The 15,028-nt window shown below is 43.2% G+C and overlaps 1 protein-coding gene across 2 annotated transcripts in view; it reads right to left on the bottom strand.

The window, feature by feature from the left end:
• Positions 1-15,028, bottom strand: part of FGR (FGR proto-oncogene, Src family tyrosine kinase) — a 103,313-nt gene that overhangs the window by 47,117 nt on the left and 41,168 nt on the right. Inside the window, exons 1-5 of one of the 2 annotated variants that reach the window (XM_066572718.1) lie at positions 13,750-13,846; positions 13,597-13,643; positions 10,206-10,444; positions 8,120-8,216; positions 24-122 (exon numbers count right to left, since the gene is read on the bottom strand). In XM_066572718.1, coding sequence (XP_066428815.1) covers positions 24-122; positions 8,120-8,216; positions 10,206-10,404 — 395 coding nt within the window. In that variant the 5' untranslated portion in view covers positions 10,405-10,444; positions 13,597-13,643; positions 13,750-13,846. Of the gene's footprint in view, positions 1-23; positions 123-8,119; positions 8,217-10,205; positions 10,445-13,596; positions 13,644-13,749; positions 13,847-15,028 lie in introns of those variants that run through there. The other variant, XM_066572717.1, reaches the window with a different exon arrangement.

Genomic DNA, 15,028 nt, shown 5'->3' with positions numbered 1-15,028 from the left:
TCAACATGATCTACTCTACTCACTCTTCTGCTTGGATAGAATCTATAGGGGCCACATAGTTACTAGGGATGTATCCTGTTCTTCCAGAACGCAGTAATCGGGCCTCCCACCAGTCGCCCTCACTGTAGAGACAGAAAAAATACAGTAAGGAAAACATATGTAATCTTGTTTTCCTAATATACAGTTGCACAAAAGATACACAAATGCTCAAAATAGAAGTTCACAATTTTAAAACATGGATTTGTAAATATTGCAGAATATGTTTTTGTTTTAACATGACTTTGATATTATAGAAACTGAGATCACCATACGGTTCTATGAGAATCTTAAAATAATTCAGTCCACTTGTTACGGCATTAATACTGAGCCTTAACCCCTTCCCTCCCCATGATGTAAGGTTACGTCATGGGAGCAGGGTTCTTCCCGCAAAATGACGTATCCTAACGTCATAGGGATAGCGCGAGATCATAGCAGATCTCGCGCTATCCCGCAGCGGGAGCCGGCTGTCAGTGATAGCTGCCCTCCTGCTGCAACAGCGGGGGTGCATCGAAGATGCGCCCCCCGCTGTTAACCCTTTCCCTGCCTCTGTGAAGTTGCCGGGCTCGCGCGATATAATTGCAGAGAGCCCAGCTGGTTGCTATGGCAACAGGATGCCAGATACCGGCGTCCTGTATTGCCATAGCCTGTGATCACTGTATAAGAAGTCCTGCTATGCCTTATCACAGCGATCATCAGTGCTGTGCCTTAAGTCCCTCAGACGGACACAAACAGTGTAAAAAAATAATAAAAATGTACAAATAAGAAAAATGTAAAAAAAAAAAAAAAGGTTAAAAAAACCCTTTTTTGTGCTTTTTGTCATATTAGGATAAAAAAAGGTAAAAAAATGCTAGAAAACTGAAGCAAAATGCTAATTTTTAGCGCTTTGCCTGCCTAAATACGCAATTAAAGTGATCAAAAAAGCCGTATGTTCCGCAAAGTGGTACCAATAAAAAATACAGCTCGTCTCGCAAAAAATAAGCCCTTACAGAGCTTTGTCCATGGGAAAAAAAAAGTTACAGGACTTTGAATGCAGAGATTTAGAAGAAAAATTTTTTTCCAAAAAAGGGGTTTTATTGCAGAAAAGTGGAAAAACCTAAAAAAAATGTTAGAATTTTGGTATCATTGTAATCGTACCAGCCCACAGAAAAAAAGGATTGTGTCATTTATGCTGCATGATTAACGTTGTAAAAAAAAAAAAACATTGGCAGAATTGATGCGTTTTCTCTCCCTCCGATCATAAAAAAATACTAAAAGTTTTACAATATAGTCTATGTACCCAAAAATTGCACCATCAAAAACTACAGTTCGCCACGCAAAAAACAAGCCCTTATACGGCCGCGTCGACGGAAAAATAAAAAAGTTATGACTTTTGAAAAACGGAGATGAAAATCCGCCAAAAATCGTTGCATCCTTACGCCCAAAATAGGCCATGTCCTTAAGGGGTTAAATGGGTTTTGGTGTTTTGTTTTTTTTAATTCAGCTGCCTATATTCCAATACAATTAAACTGCCTATACTCACCAATCCTGGGTTTCAGCACTTCTGACACATTGTGGAGCACATTTAATTCAGCAGCATCTAATGGACATTTTTTTTCTTCAGGGGTGCAATATTGCACATATTTTTCTTCAGGGGCACAATCTGGCATATAGTTTCATTCTAGCGATAGGGTGTGGGGCACTTGTCATTTAGATGTGGAGCATATTTTTATTCAGGGGGCACGATGTGGGACATACTTTATCCAAGGAGCATTATATGTGACACTGTTATTTTAAGGGGCATAGTATGAGGATGTGCTGTAAAGCAAAGAGCAGGAGACACCTAGATGGAAACTCTGCAGAGACTCTGCAAGTTATGGCCAGGAAAAGCCATCATGGCGATCTGATCCAGACACAGAAAAAAAAAGAAACATTTACAATCAGAAAGGATATCACCTATGTATCAATAAATGTAACTTTTACTATTGTTAAGCTTACACTGGGAAGTATAGTTTCACCTGATATAAACTCATATGGAGGGGTTAAACTGACTTTGCAATTTATTTCGTTATTGGGTTCTGGTGCTGTACTTATTTTATGGGCTTACGTTGTGTACTGTATTTATGTTATGAGCTTGATTCTGGTGCTGTATATATTTTATTTGCTTGGCTTTTGAGCTTTTTTCTAGTGTTTTATTTATGTTATTAGCTGAGTTCATGCACTGTAATTATGTTAAGCCTCTTCTACACTGGACAACTGTTAGGGCTAATGCCGACAGATGGATAAATGATTCTTCCCTGCCCACGAGTGGAAATCAACTGCGATTTTCCACTCCCGGAGGAGAATCGCAGCATGTCCTATTCATCACGGAAAATCCTGCGGACGGCTTCCATTGCAGTTAATGTGAGCACAGTGGAAGTATTATGGCAAATCGTGTCACCCCTCAGCGCGTTTTGTGCTACACTGCGCATGTGCACCGGCTCGCCGGAAGAAACTCTCACCGCGGATCCGGAGAGGTGAGTATGGCTTCTCTGGGGGGCACCAGGTCTAATTCCACTGTGATATTTCGCAGGCGGAATCTGACCCGGTCGTGGGCATGAGGCCTCAGGCATTTCAGTGTCCGACAGCTGTCCCAGCAACGATCGCTCCTGTTTTTTTACACAGGAGCGATCATTGCTTAGTGAATGGTGGCAGAGTGGGCTGGAGATTGCTTTGGCTCGCTCGCTTCCATGCACAGTAAACAGGCTATCGTTCATAGATGAATGATTGCCCGTTTCCACCGAACAATGTGGCGGAGCAGCAGACCAACAATGATTTTATGGTCTGACTGAAATATCAAGTCAGCAATTTATCACTGATCATTCTTTCAATGCATGCATTTGCAGCATCCTGTAGGGTGACCCTGGACACAGGACTTATGTTGAGGAGCTGGGAGGGTAAGATGGTTGCTTGTCATGGTGGCACTTACCATGCTCCCTCCCGGAGGGATGCACATAGCCTCGGCCAGGGCAGCGCTGGGCCTCTTCCAGGTACCCCTATATGAGGGATGCCCAAAAAACTTGCGAACAGGCATAGAGATTGACACGGGTGACGCCACAGTTCCGTTACCCACCGGAAATACCGTCGGCGGTAAATAAATGAGCCTCAGACTTGTATCATGTACCTCAGGTCCCTGGGAACGGTCAGGGCCTGGCAAAACGTTACTTAGAATAAACACTGGGTGGAAGGCACGAATTACACAAAGGTGACCTGCAGGAAGCCAAACAATAGGATAGTACCTCTACGCGATGATCCCAGGCACAGGACGGCCGCGTAGGAACAGTAGTACGGGGGAACCTCTGCACGGGGACTTTGACCTCACTACAAACACGCTCACGTTCTCTCTCTTTTGGGGCTCACTCTCTCACGGTCACTGGCATACAGATGATCAGGAACTGCTCTTCTTCCTTCATTCTTCACCAAATGGGAATTGAAGGTACCACCATGTGGCTGGCACTCTTTCTCAGGAACCGAGAAGAATCGCCGTCTCTGCTTTCATACACTCCTATTTATATTCTCACTCATACCATATGACAGGACATAAATGATATATTGCAAGCATCTCCTAGGCCCATGCAACGCTTAACCTCTCACTTGCTGCAGCTCTGCAATACACATAACAAAATGACTAGACAATTTGCACAGCGCACCTACAAAACACATGACATGTATGACATAATGAAGGGGGCCAGAAATAGATGTACTGCTCGATCAAAAGAGCAATTTACATGATAATCATGCCATATAAAAGGGGTTTTACAGTGGTGCTTCCAAGTTTGTAAACCATTGAGAGTTTTTCATAGTTCTGCTTACATTTGAACTAAAATTACATCAGATTTTCACACAAGTCCTAAAAATAGATAAGGAGAACCAAGTGAAATCAATGAGTCAAAAAGATTAGATTTGGTCATTTATTTATTGAGAAAAATGATCCAAGATCACATGTCTGTGAGTGGAAAAAGCACATGAACCTTTGCTTTCAGTATCTGATGTGTGCAGCAATAACTGCATATACATGTTTCCGGTAATTGTCCTGCACATTAGCTTGGAGGAATTTTTGCCCATTCCTTAGTACAAAATGGCTTTAACTTTGCTGTTTTAGCGGTTTAGACACTAGGGTAAAGCTTCAAGCTTAGCAGCTGCAGGTCTGCGGAGTAGTAATAGTAGATGGAAAGCCAGGAATTAGCAACAGAAAGTCTCGGTATGCAGTACATGGGATGAGGCGAATAACGTAGGCAGGAGCAAACTCAGAAGTTGGTAATGGGTTTGCAAGAGAGGCACAGGTTTAGGAGATGACGCTTGATCAAGGCAATAGAGCACAATAATCTTGCAAGGAAGTTGGGATCAGGGCCATGTTTATATAGCAAGTGCAATCAAGAATAGAGGCAGGGTCAGGACTAGGAGGCAGGGACTGAATAGCTGAGATCAGGGAACAAGGCTGATACTCATGCAAAGACTGGATAACTCAACAGGGAGAGCTGCCGGCTGCAGTACAGGAGGTCCCCAGTTCGAATCATGACAGCTATGTTGGTGGGTTTTGTCCCGTGAACTGCTCACTTCAAGACCTTCCACAACATTTCTATAGAATGAAGATCAGGATTTTAACTTGAACTGAAAACTTTAACTTAATTGTTCCTTAACCATTCTTATGTGCAACGACTTGTATGCTTTGTGTTGTTGTCTTGCTGCATGACCCATGTTCTCTTGAGCTTCAGCTCATGAACAGATGTCCTGCTATTTTACTTAGAATTTGCTGGTATAAATCAGAATTCATTGTTCCAATCGGCAAGCCATCCTGGTCCACATGCAACAAAATAGGCCCATGGTACTACCACCATCATGTTTTACAAGAGGTATGAGGTTTTCATGCTGTAATACAGTGTTTTTCTTTCTCCAAACATACCGCTTCTCATTTAAAAGGACGTTTTCATCACCTTTGAGCCCCATAAGCTCAATGGGGCTTAAATGTGCAAAAACGAGAGGGGGTGTCTGGGGAGCTGTGTTTTTTCGTACTCACCAGGAGATGGGAGATGTGCAGGCAAAAAAGCAACAAGCTGACTTCACAGACACACAGTGCTGGAAAGGGGCATCCAGTAAGTATGAAACACAGCTGCCTGTGTTTATGGAGCTCAAAGATGATGACGATCTATTTTGGCCTCTTACATGCAAAAAACATTGTTCCAATAGGCTTTTGGCTTGTCCAGGTAGTCTTTAGCAAACTGCAGATAAGTAACAATGTTATTTTTTGGAGAGCAGTGGCTTTTTCTTTGCAATCATGCGATGCACACCATTGTTGTTCAGTGTCCTATTCACAGTGAACTCATGACCATTAACATTAGCTTAGATTAGCCTTTAGTTGTTTAGAGGTTATCTTGGGTTCCCTTGTGATGTTGCAGACTATTATACACCTTGCTCCAGGCATGATCTTTGTTGGATGATCACTCCTGGGGAGGGTAATAATGGCCTTGAATTTCCTCCATTTGTACACAACCTATCTGATTGTGGTATGGTGAAGGTCAAACGCTTTAGAGATGGTTCTGCAACGTTTTTTAGCTTAAGTATCAACAGCTTTTCATTGGGGGTCCACGAAATCTCCTTTGTTTGTCTCATGATGTACTTCCACAAAAGTGTTGTGAACATCAGACTGAGGCCTCATGTCCACGGGGAAAATCAGATCCGCTGCAGATTCTCCATGTAGAATCTGCAGCGGGTCCCTCCTGCCCCGCGGACATGAGCGCTGAAAATAGCAATTTAAAAGCATTTACCTTTCCGTAGCGGACGGCGAAGATCAGCTGTTCCTCACGGCCGGATCTTCATTTTCGGCCGGCGGATGATTTCCTGACGCCGGCGGCACATCGCCGGCACGTCGTCGACGTGCCACGCGCATGCGCCGGGCACATCCGCCGAGCCGAAGCAAGGGAGATGCAGCCGTGAGGAAGAGCAGAGCTTCGCGGCCCGCTGCGGGTGAGTAAATGCTTTAAATTCCTATTTTAGGTCTCCCGCGGATCCGGACGGCTTCCATAGGCTTCAATAGAAGGAGCCGTCCCCGCGGGAGACCCGCATGAAAATGGAGCATGGTCCAGATTTTTTCATGCTCCATTTTTTTTTAAATCACTTTTATTGACGATCCGCGGGTATTTATGTACCCGCGGGTGGTCAATGCATCCCTATGGGGTGCGGATCCGCGCGCGGGAGATCCGCTGCGGATTTTAAATGTCATTTTGCCCGTGGACATGAGCCCTGATAGATTTCTTCTATTTAAATAAAACAGTTCACAAACTAACACCTGATTGTCATCACTTTGATTCAAAACACCTTACTGTAATGTTGCCTTCAAATTATCTGCTAAAAAGTTCACATACTTTTGTCACTCACAGACATGTGATCTTGGATCATTTTCCGCAATGAATAAATAACCAAGTCAAATATTTTTGACTCATTTGTTTAACTTGGTTCTCTTTATCTACTTTTAAGACTCGTGTAAAAATTTGATGTCGTTTTAGGTCAAATATAAGCAGAAATATGGAAAATTTTGATGAGTTCATAAACTTTCAAGCACCACTGTATGCATGTGCTTTATTCTAGTGCTGTATATAAGGTTTGTTCTAGTGCTGTATTTATATTATGAGCCTAGTTCTGGTGCCGTGTTTATGTTACAACAGGTGGAGGTAAATAGGAGAAGGATTAATCGCTATTCTTGGACCAGTGCTATGTGTCTGTACAGACTAAAATTTGCCAGTTAGCTCCAGATTTGGCCACAATCAAAGTTGCTCAGATCCTTACTTTTGATACTTTTTCCTGCTTTCAACACATCAGCTTCAAGAACTGGCTGTTCACTTGCTGCCTAACAGGTCCAAACCTGAGACATTTGCCCATATGATAAGATAATGAATGTTATTGTCATCACAAGTCAATGGTTTCAATGTTATGGCTGATCAGTATATGTCTTAACCCCTTAAGGACCATGGTGTTTTGGTCCTTAAAGGGGTTGTCTAGCGAAAGCAAGTGGGGTTAAGTACTTCTGTATGGCCATATTAATGCACTTTGTAATATACATCGTGCATTAAATATGAGCCATACAGAAGTTATTCACTTACCTTCCCTGCGCTGGCGTCCCCGTCTCCATGGCTCCGTCTAATTTCAGCGTCTAATCTCCCGATTAGACGCGCTTGCGCAGAAGGGTCTTCTCCCATCTGTTCGGTCCAGCACGAGCGGCATTCTGAGCAGTCATTCAATGAATGGCTGAGCGCTGCCTGTGATTGGCTGAACATTCAGCCAATCAGACGCAGCACTTTCAGCAGGCGGGAATTTTAAATCCCCGCCTGCTGAAAGAACTTCATTACAGTGACGGGACCCAAGCAGCTAGATGCGCCCGAGCCCCGGCAGCGGCAGAGAGGTAAGTATAGATGTTTTTTTTTATTTTTTACTGCAACATATTTAAAGTCCTTCCCCGAAAATCACTGTGGGGGTGCCAGCATCCTATTGCTTTCAATTGGCCCACTGGCAGCGGCATCCCCATTGAAAGCAATGAGAGAACTTCCTGATCCTCTGCCACAGCTGTCATAGCTGTGGCAGGGGATTCTTTACTGCCCGCGGGGAGACCCCTTGTCACTGAACACTGTGACAGTGCTTTCACAGTGTTTAGTTACAAGGGGACTCCTCGTGGGGAATATTGACACGCACCACGGACTTATGGTGCACACATGTCCTATCTTTTACAAGTGCGCGCATTTGCACAACTGTAAAACACAGACATGTGAACACACCATAGCAAACCAATGGTTCTAATACACACGCGGTTTTGTGCGGACATAAACACGCTCGTCTGAATGAGCCCTTAATATAGTATTTTGGTCCGTTAATATGTACAAAAATAGAATATGCAGCAGTTTTTTTTACGCAATCGAAATGCCGCAAAAATATGCAAATGTCAATGAACCCATTGAAATCAGTAAGTTCTATTTGCGGTATTACGCATGTGAAAAAAATGTGAGTAAATACGCAGCATACATACGCTCATGTAAATGAGCCCTTATGTTACTGAGAGGATGTTTAGTTTACATACGAGCTGTTTATAATGTGGAATTTATCTCCCTTCACAAAAGGTAGGTCATCTTCTGTCCGAGCTTCATAATCATACAGCGCAATGAAGGTTGTTGCTCCTAAGGAGAGAGGGAGAAAAGAGATTACTTTAGGGCATAGAGACTATAATGGTTTTGATTCCAAAGAAAAGGAAGTAAAGCAAAATAATTGCTATGTTTCAAAACGATAACAGCAAAATGGCACTGTAAAAGAAATTAACTCTGTGAAAGCCGTCTTACCCTCTTGTCTTCAGTATTTTGATGTTTACAAATGTATGTTCTGTTGTTCTTAATTCATCTAACTTTTTAAACAACTTATGATTGGCTCTCAAGTGTTGACCACTAAGGCTGGGTTCACATAGGGCGGATTTGCTGTGGTTTTGCGGCGGTTTGCCATTGCATATCCGCACTGCGGCAAAACCGCTGCATTTGCAGTGCAATGCAGTACAAAAGTGTTTGGGCAAAAATCTATTCTCACAGGACGGATTTTTTCCGCACAGCCGCAAGAAAATCCGCAAGACAAAAATAACCTTTGAAGCGGTTTTGCCGCAGAAGCAGATCTTCTGCGGCAAAACTGCAGCTGAAAAAACGCAGCAAAACCGCAACATATCCGCCCTGTGTAAACCCAGTCTTAGAGTCTGTTTTCCTTCCCTCTAATTTGTGGTGCGCTGTATGTTGTCAATCTGGCGAAAACACATTTTTCCATGTCTGCCCCCTCACCTGATTGCCTGTCACACTTTGGAGGACTCCTCAGTGTATTCCAGTCTCTCCCTATCTGATGCTTATCAGGCACCATCCTTAGGCTTCATTCACATGGGTGAGATGATTTTCGCCCGGCCGTGTCATGGCCACAGAGCTGTCGAAAATCACGTGAACGAGAGGTATCCATGACCAAGTCGCAACCGCGACTACCATTTTAATGCCCATTCAGATGGCTGAGGCTGCGGCACATATACGCCGCAGCCCCAGGATACCGTCAGCCTGGGGGTGGGAATACGGCAGCAAAACTACTTTAATGACTTCTAAATGCCTCAACTAGAGGCACCTGTCGGTGTTTAGCAGTGCTAGCTGCTGCTAAATTCATTCCCCCTCCCTTTTTCTAATGGCTTCCATAGGAGTCTATGGAGCCTCCTTCATTGTTCCATCTAAAGATAGGGCAAGACCTATATTTTTCGGCAGCGTTGAATTTCGGTCTCTGAAATCGTGGTTATTTGCTACATTTTTCAGTTTAATTTTGTTTTGCTTGTCAAAAAATTCCTTTGTCTGAATGAATCCATAGGAAACCATTGGTTCTGATAGTCGTGATTTTTTTTGCGCAGCTCACTTTGAGGAGAAATGACGCTCATGTGAAAGAGGCCTATAGTATATTTTGATGCTGAATTGCCAGCAGAATTAAGTGATTTTCAATTCTGCATCAAAATCCACACGTTATTCTCCTCCCTTGCTTTAATTGAGATCTCAGTAGCTTGTAAATTCTCAGTAGCTTATAAACCTGTTTTCTGGCCTATTCCCATTTTTTCCCTTGTTCATTTTTCATTCATCCCTTTTTTTCTCTACCCATCCCTCTTGTGTTTGTCCATGTCTTTTCCTATGTTCTAGTTCTTTAGGGAACCATTGTAACAATTGTTTGTTTTTTCCTCGATATGTGTATCGGATACCACCTATTATTTTAAACTATGGGTGAAAAAAAATGGGGAAACCCTTTCTTCTTAAGCTGGCTTCACAGGGGCGAGAAAATCGCAGAAGACACACAAAACTTGCACAAATATGAACCCAATTCTTTTGAATGTGGTCATGCACATGAGCAATGTTTTCTTGCATGTCACCACGATGCTATACAGGAAACAAACCACAGCATGTTCTATCTAGCTGTGTGATCTCGCATCGCAGAAAGCCCATTGTTTTCAATGGGGCTGGTGGCAGCAACAACCTCTGTGTATTTGTGGTGCTGACAGCATGCACGCTCAGCTGATCGTTCGGGGTCATCAATAGTATTTCCCTGGAATCCCCCTTTAAGGGTTCATTGTATGATCCTTTTAGCTAAAACGGACTATCCTTCTATCTCCTTACCTGAAGATCCAGTGACACCCATGCCTCTCTGTCCACCACCCAAGAAAGGTCCTCCGACTATGCATATTGACTTGCTGGCAGAAATGCCAATGTCTTGGTTGTGGAATGTTCTTACAGGATCCGGATGATAGCGTTGACCGTCATCCACACTTAAAGTCCCTGCCTTTTCTTCTTTCTTTTTGCACTGTGCACAGCCCATTACCTGCAGAGACCACAATCAGCAACCTTCCAGAAGAACCCTATAGAGAACAAGTTCAGGACATTGTAACACACCCTCATTTGAATGAACAGAGCTGTGTTAGGCTATTTTCACACTAAAGTATTAGGGACATTTTTATGCCCACAATAAAGATGAGCAACCAGGCTGAATTGCAGGTCTACTGAACTGAACTACAGTATTATAGATTAAGTGTAGAGATGAGCGAGCACACTCGGATAAGTCAGTTACTCGAGCAACTGCATTCTTGTCCGAGCATGCTCGGGGGGGCGGGGCGGGGGGGGCGGAGAGAAAGAGATCCCTCTCACTCTATCCCCCGCCCCCCCCCCCCCCCCCCGTGCACGCTCGGACAAGAATGCAGTTACTCGAGAAGAGCGAGGCTCGCCCCGAGTAACTGATTTATCCAAGTGTGCTCGCTCATCTGTAATTAGGTGTTACTTTAATTTGAAGTAATTGAAAAAGTGAAATCAGCAGATCTGCACCAAAATTTGCGACAAAATCTGTGTGAATGCATCCATATGCTGCATTTGGATGGAACAATTATCATTCTAAAAATCGCTTAAACAAGCAAAAGGGAACGATATTGTAGTGTCCCAGCAGGCACTACAAAACACACAAAGCACACTGTCCTGCCTTACTTGTCTGCATGCCATCCTTGGATACAGAAGGTGCTGTTTGTGGGAGAGATCCTGTGTCTCCCCCTTCTGCTCTAAGCAATGAGCTCCCTGATGTCAGCTGACCTCTAATTGGCTAACAGTCAGGTTTAATCTTACTGGTGCAGAGCCCAAGGGCAAGGAAGCTGCTCTATTAGTCCCTATGCAGGAGGAGGAGGAGTTGAGAAAGTGCGAGAAGGAAAGAGAGAGGTTATAAATAGAAGAGAGAGCAGTTAGTCAGTCGTCATCAGAGTCAGGAAGAAGGAGGACATTAGACAGAGAGAGCGAGCAGTGTAGCACGTTTTGCCCCAAGGTCGAACACGGTTAACACCCGTTCCCTTGGCATTCCACAGCACAGTTTATCTAAACCATTTCATCAGTCAAGTTTTATAGTAGGGGAACTGTCTAGTTCTTCCATCCACAGCAAATATAATAAAGAGAGCGTTGAAGTTCAAGTGTCATCTTTACAATTGTACTTTGCCTGCTGCTGCACCTGTATTGTGATCAACTGCATTTTCACCAGGTACTGTAATCCACTGTGTTCATTGCAAATCACTCCAGTTAGTAAATCTGCTCACTCTCGGATTACTAAATTACTGGACTCGTCTCTATTATTTCTGCGGAATATTATTCAGAGAGTCTAATTAGAGTGTGGTATCACCGTGACAAGGACTAGGCCTCCAGCCATAGTAAGTGTACCGGGGTTTTACAAAATCATTCAGTCTAAACACCAGCCAACAACTGAACAATAAATGAGGATCATTCTCTTCTTGTTTGTCATTTAGTTTCTGCAGGCATAACAAATATTGTTGGCTAATTTGCTTATTGTTTGGTTTAAATAGCAGTCATTCCATCTTTGTATTCGCTTTTACAGGGACTAAATGATTCTTAACGATTCTCATTTGAACCAGCCAATGATGAGTTCTGGATTACTGATGGAATATGTTTTGTCTGTTAAGTGAACCTGGGGGTTGATTGGGGGGGGGGGGGGGGTTCTTAAGCTTCCTCATCCTGGGATCTGTGCTATACAATTGTTTCTGCAGTCTTCTGTTGGACATGCAGGAAAACAGCTTTCAGCAGGTATCGCTAGGTCAGGGTGAGGGAGTACCCCAGGTTCCAGCGTGAGTGCGTCCTTATCTGGACGATCCACTCATTATTTAGGTAAGGACTTTTCACCTTTTAGAGTCTTATAGGGATAATTCCCATTTACTTTTGTCTCTCATTCTCCACTTTCTGTTTTCTTTCTGGATTCTGTGGCATGAACAGTCCCTGTGTGTTTATCCCAGGAAATAGCCTTTACCGCACGCACGTGGTAGCAGATTCTACAGATTGAATAGCACAGATCCCAGTGTTTGGAGGGATTAAGAACCCTCGCAATTAACCCCCAGGTACACTTAACCAGCAACACAGAGGAAACCCATTCCATCAGTAATCCAGAACACAAGTGCACAGAGAACTAACACCCCCAGCAAAGTAGCTCACACCGATATAACAAAAACTGAAGAAGTAACAGATGGAGGTTATAAACTGCACAAATGGAAAATCCAGTATTAGGGGCTGTTCACATCACATTTTTAAACATACAAGAAAAAAGTATACAAATGCATGTAATTTTAAACATACCTGTACAATTTTAGAGCGTATATGTTAAATATATAGCCAAATGTTTATGTCTCTTTTTACATAATAAAGTGCAGTGATGCCTCAAGTTACAGCGGACTCAGGAAGCCTTCACACTGGCGAGAAAATCGTGCAAAATCTGTGTAAAATTGTGTAAAATTTGTACAAAATTTCACATTTGCAATGTTTTCCTGCATGGCACTGCATTGGGATGCTATGCAGGAAACACATCGCAGCATGTCCCTTTTTTTTTTGCAATATTGCACTTTGTTTTCAATGGGGCCAGCACCGACCCCATCGAAAACAGTGGGAGAACATTGCGATCTCCTGCTGCAGCTGTGACAGCTGCGGTGGGGATGAAGGGAACCCCCATAGTAATGAGAGACTGTGAAAAAAAACTTGCATCGACGGGTTTTCAAAAGGATTGCAAGGGCGGTATCAGGCTGTGAATCACGGCCCGCTATCACCCTCGCCAGTGTGCAGGAGTTCTCAGAGTACAAAATTTTCAGCATACAATTGTCTTTCTCGGGTTATCATAACTGAAAACTTAAATAACAGCTTTCAGCAGCTCTTTCTGACTGTTATATGTAAGGATTTGTTTTGTTAGTTATCTACTTAATGTTTCTTACTCTTCATTTTGCATTACTTTTGGGTGACAGTTTGTGGCTTTTGGAACCAATTACCAATTTTCCATAAAGTTCTGGTTTCAACATACAATATTTGAAAAAATGTGAATTTTTAACTTTTTTTTGACCAATTACAGTCTAATCAAGCAATACGTTTTTATACATGTTTTATATAAAAATATATGTACTTAACGGATGGTATGATGTGAACAGCCTCTTACACACGTTTTTAATATAAGACAATGTAACTGACGCACTAATAAAATTACACTTACTGATGAAAACGGGCATCAGAAGAGAGACATCACCTGACAGAAAGAGTCTGTAATACAGAATGACAGTGATGAGTCTATATCCTTTCAGGCTTCTGATATTGCAAAACATTGACTTTGTTCTCCATATAAAAGGCCTGAGTCCTAATTCCTCACATATTGGGTCCTGTTCTTCTCATGTATGCACTGGGCAATTATCGCTACTATTCTTTTGCGTCCATTCCATGCTAAGACTTCTATTTGATCCTCTAATGTTGTGTAAGATATATCATAAAATGTACAACTGTAATTATTTGCTTCTAAAATTGCTTCACCTCTTCCTTCCTGTTTAGATTCAGGTGGTCAGTCATTTCCTGATTGACAAGAAGAGGGTGGAGATCACTTCATGAGAACATAAATGTCATTTATTTGGAATGAGTATGTCACCTCTATTCAGAAAAGTGCAATTTGTGCATTTATTATTAAACTATTTGTGCATTTAATGTACTACTACCGGTAAGAAGGTGGCTGCTCAGCCAATCACAGGCTTCAGTGGCCATGGAAGAAGCACCCCTGAAGCACTTGTCCACCAGCCTGCTTCTTCCAGGTTCCGAACAGCAGGTACCTGGACTCCAGTGCAGGATGGGGAGCCGCTGGGGCAGGTATGCTTGTTTTCTTTATTTCATACAATTCTGAGACTGGGGAGATTTTTTTGTCCCAGAAACCCCCAGTAAGCCTGTGATGGAGCATACAGAAACCCTCATACACAAAATTTTTCTTACCAGTATAAGTCCCAATGTCCACAGGCAAATCAACACGGACGATCCGCGGTTCAAGCCGCCCATAGTAAGACATGGGCATCCGCAGCTCAATTAAATCATGCAGATTTGTTTTGCGGACCTTTTGGTCTAGAAAACAAATCGCAGAATGCTCCATTTTGCTGCAGTTCCCGCACGGACGGCTTCCATTGAAATCAATGGAACCCGTCCAATCCACTATTCGTCCGCAATGGAATTGCGCGCAGGCCGCAGATTCCGTGGGAAAGCAGGAGATTTAAAAAAAAACAAACTCTACTGCGCCGGTGTGGCGGCCAGCGCTTCCGCACACATCCACAGTGAAGATAAGCAGTGTCCTCAGCTGCAGTCAGAGTTGGATTCCACTGCGGTTCCCCGCATGTGGAATTCGACCCGCCCGTGGACATGAGGCCTTACTTTTACAAAGGACCTGTAGGTGTCTGTTTTGGGAAATACTCTTATTGCACATGAAGTAAAATGTGATTGTCCTGGAAATGTAGGAATAAGCTCACAACTTAGCATCAGTATTCCCCATGTCAGTGGAGCGTGTCCCTACATACTGACACTCTCCAATCAGTGCTGACAGTGACAGGAATTGCTAGAAGTGGTGGGAGGGTGGTCACCCTACATTCAAAACTGACAACTGTACATATGGGGGGAAA

This window comes from Eleutherodactylus coqui, chromosome 1, assembly GCF_035609145.1.
Source record: "Eleutherodactylus coqui strain aEleCoq1 chromosome 1, aEleCoq1.hap1, whole genome shotgun sequence".
Lineage (NCBI taxonomy): Eukaryota > Metazoa > Chordata > Amphibia > Anura > Eleutherodactylidae > Eleutherodactylus > Eleutherodactylus coqui.
The sequence above is the reverse complement of the archived record's forward strand: the minus strand, read 5'-3'. Positions and strand labels throughout refer to the sequence as shown.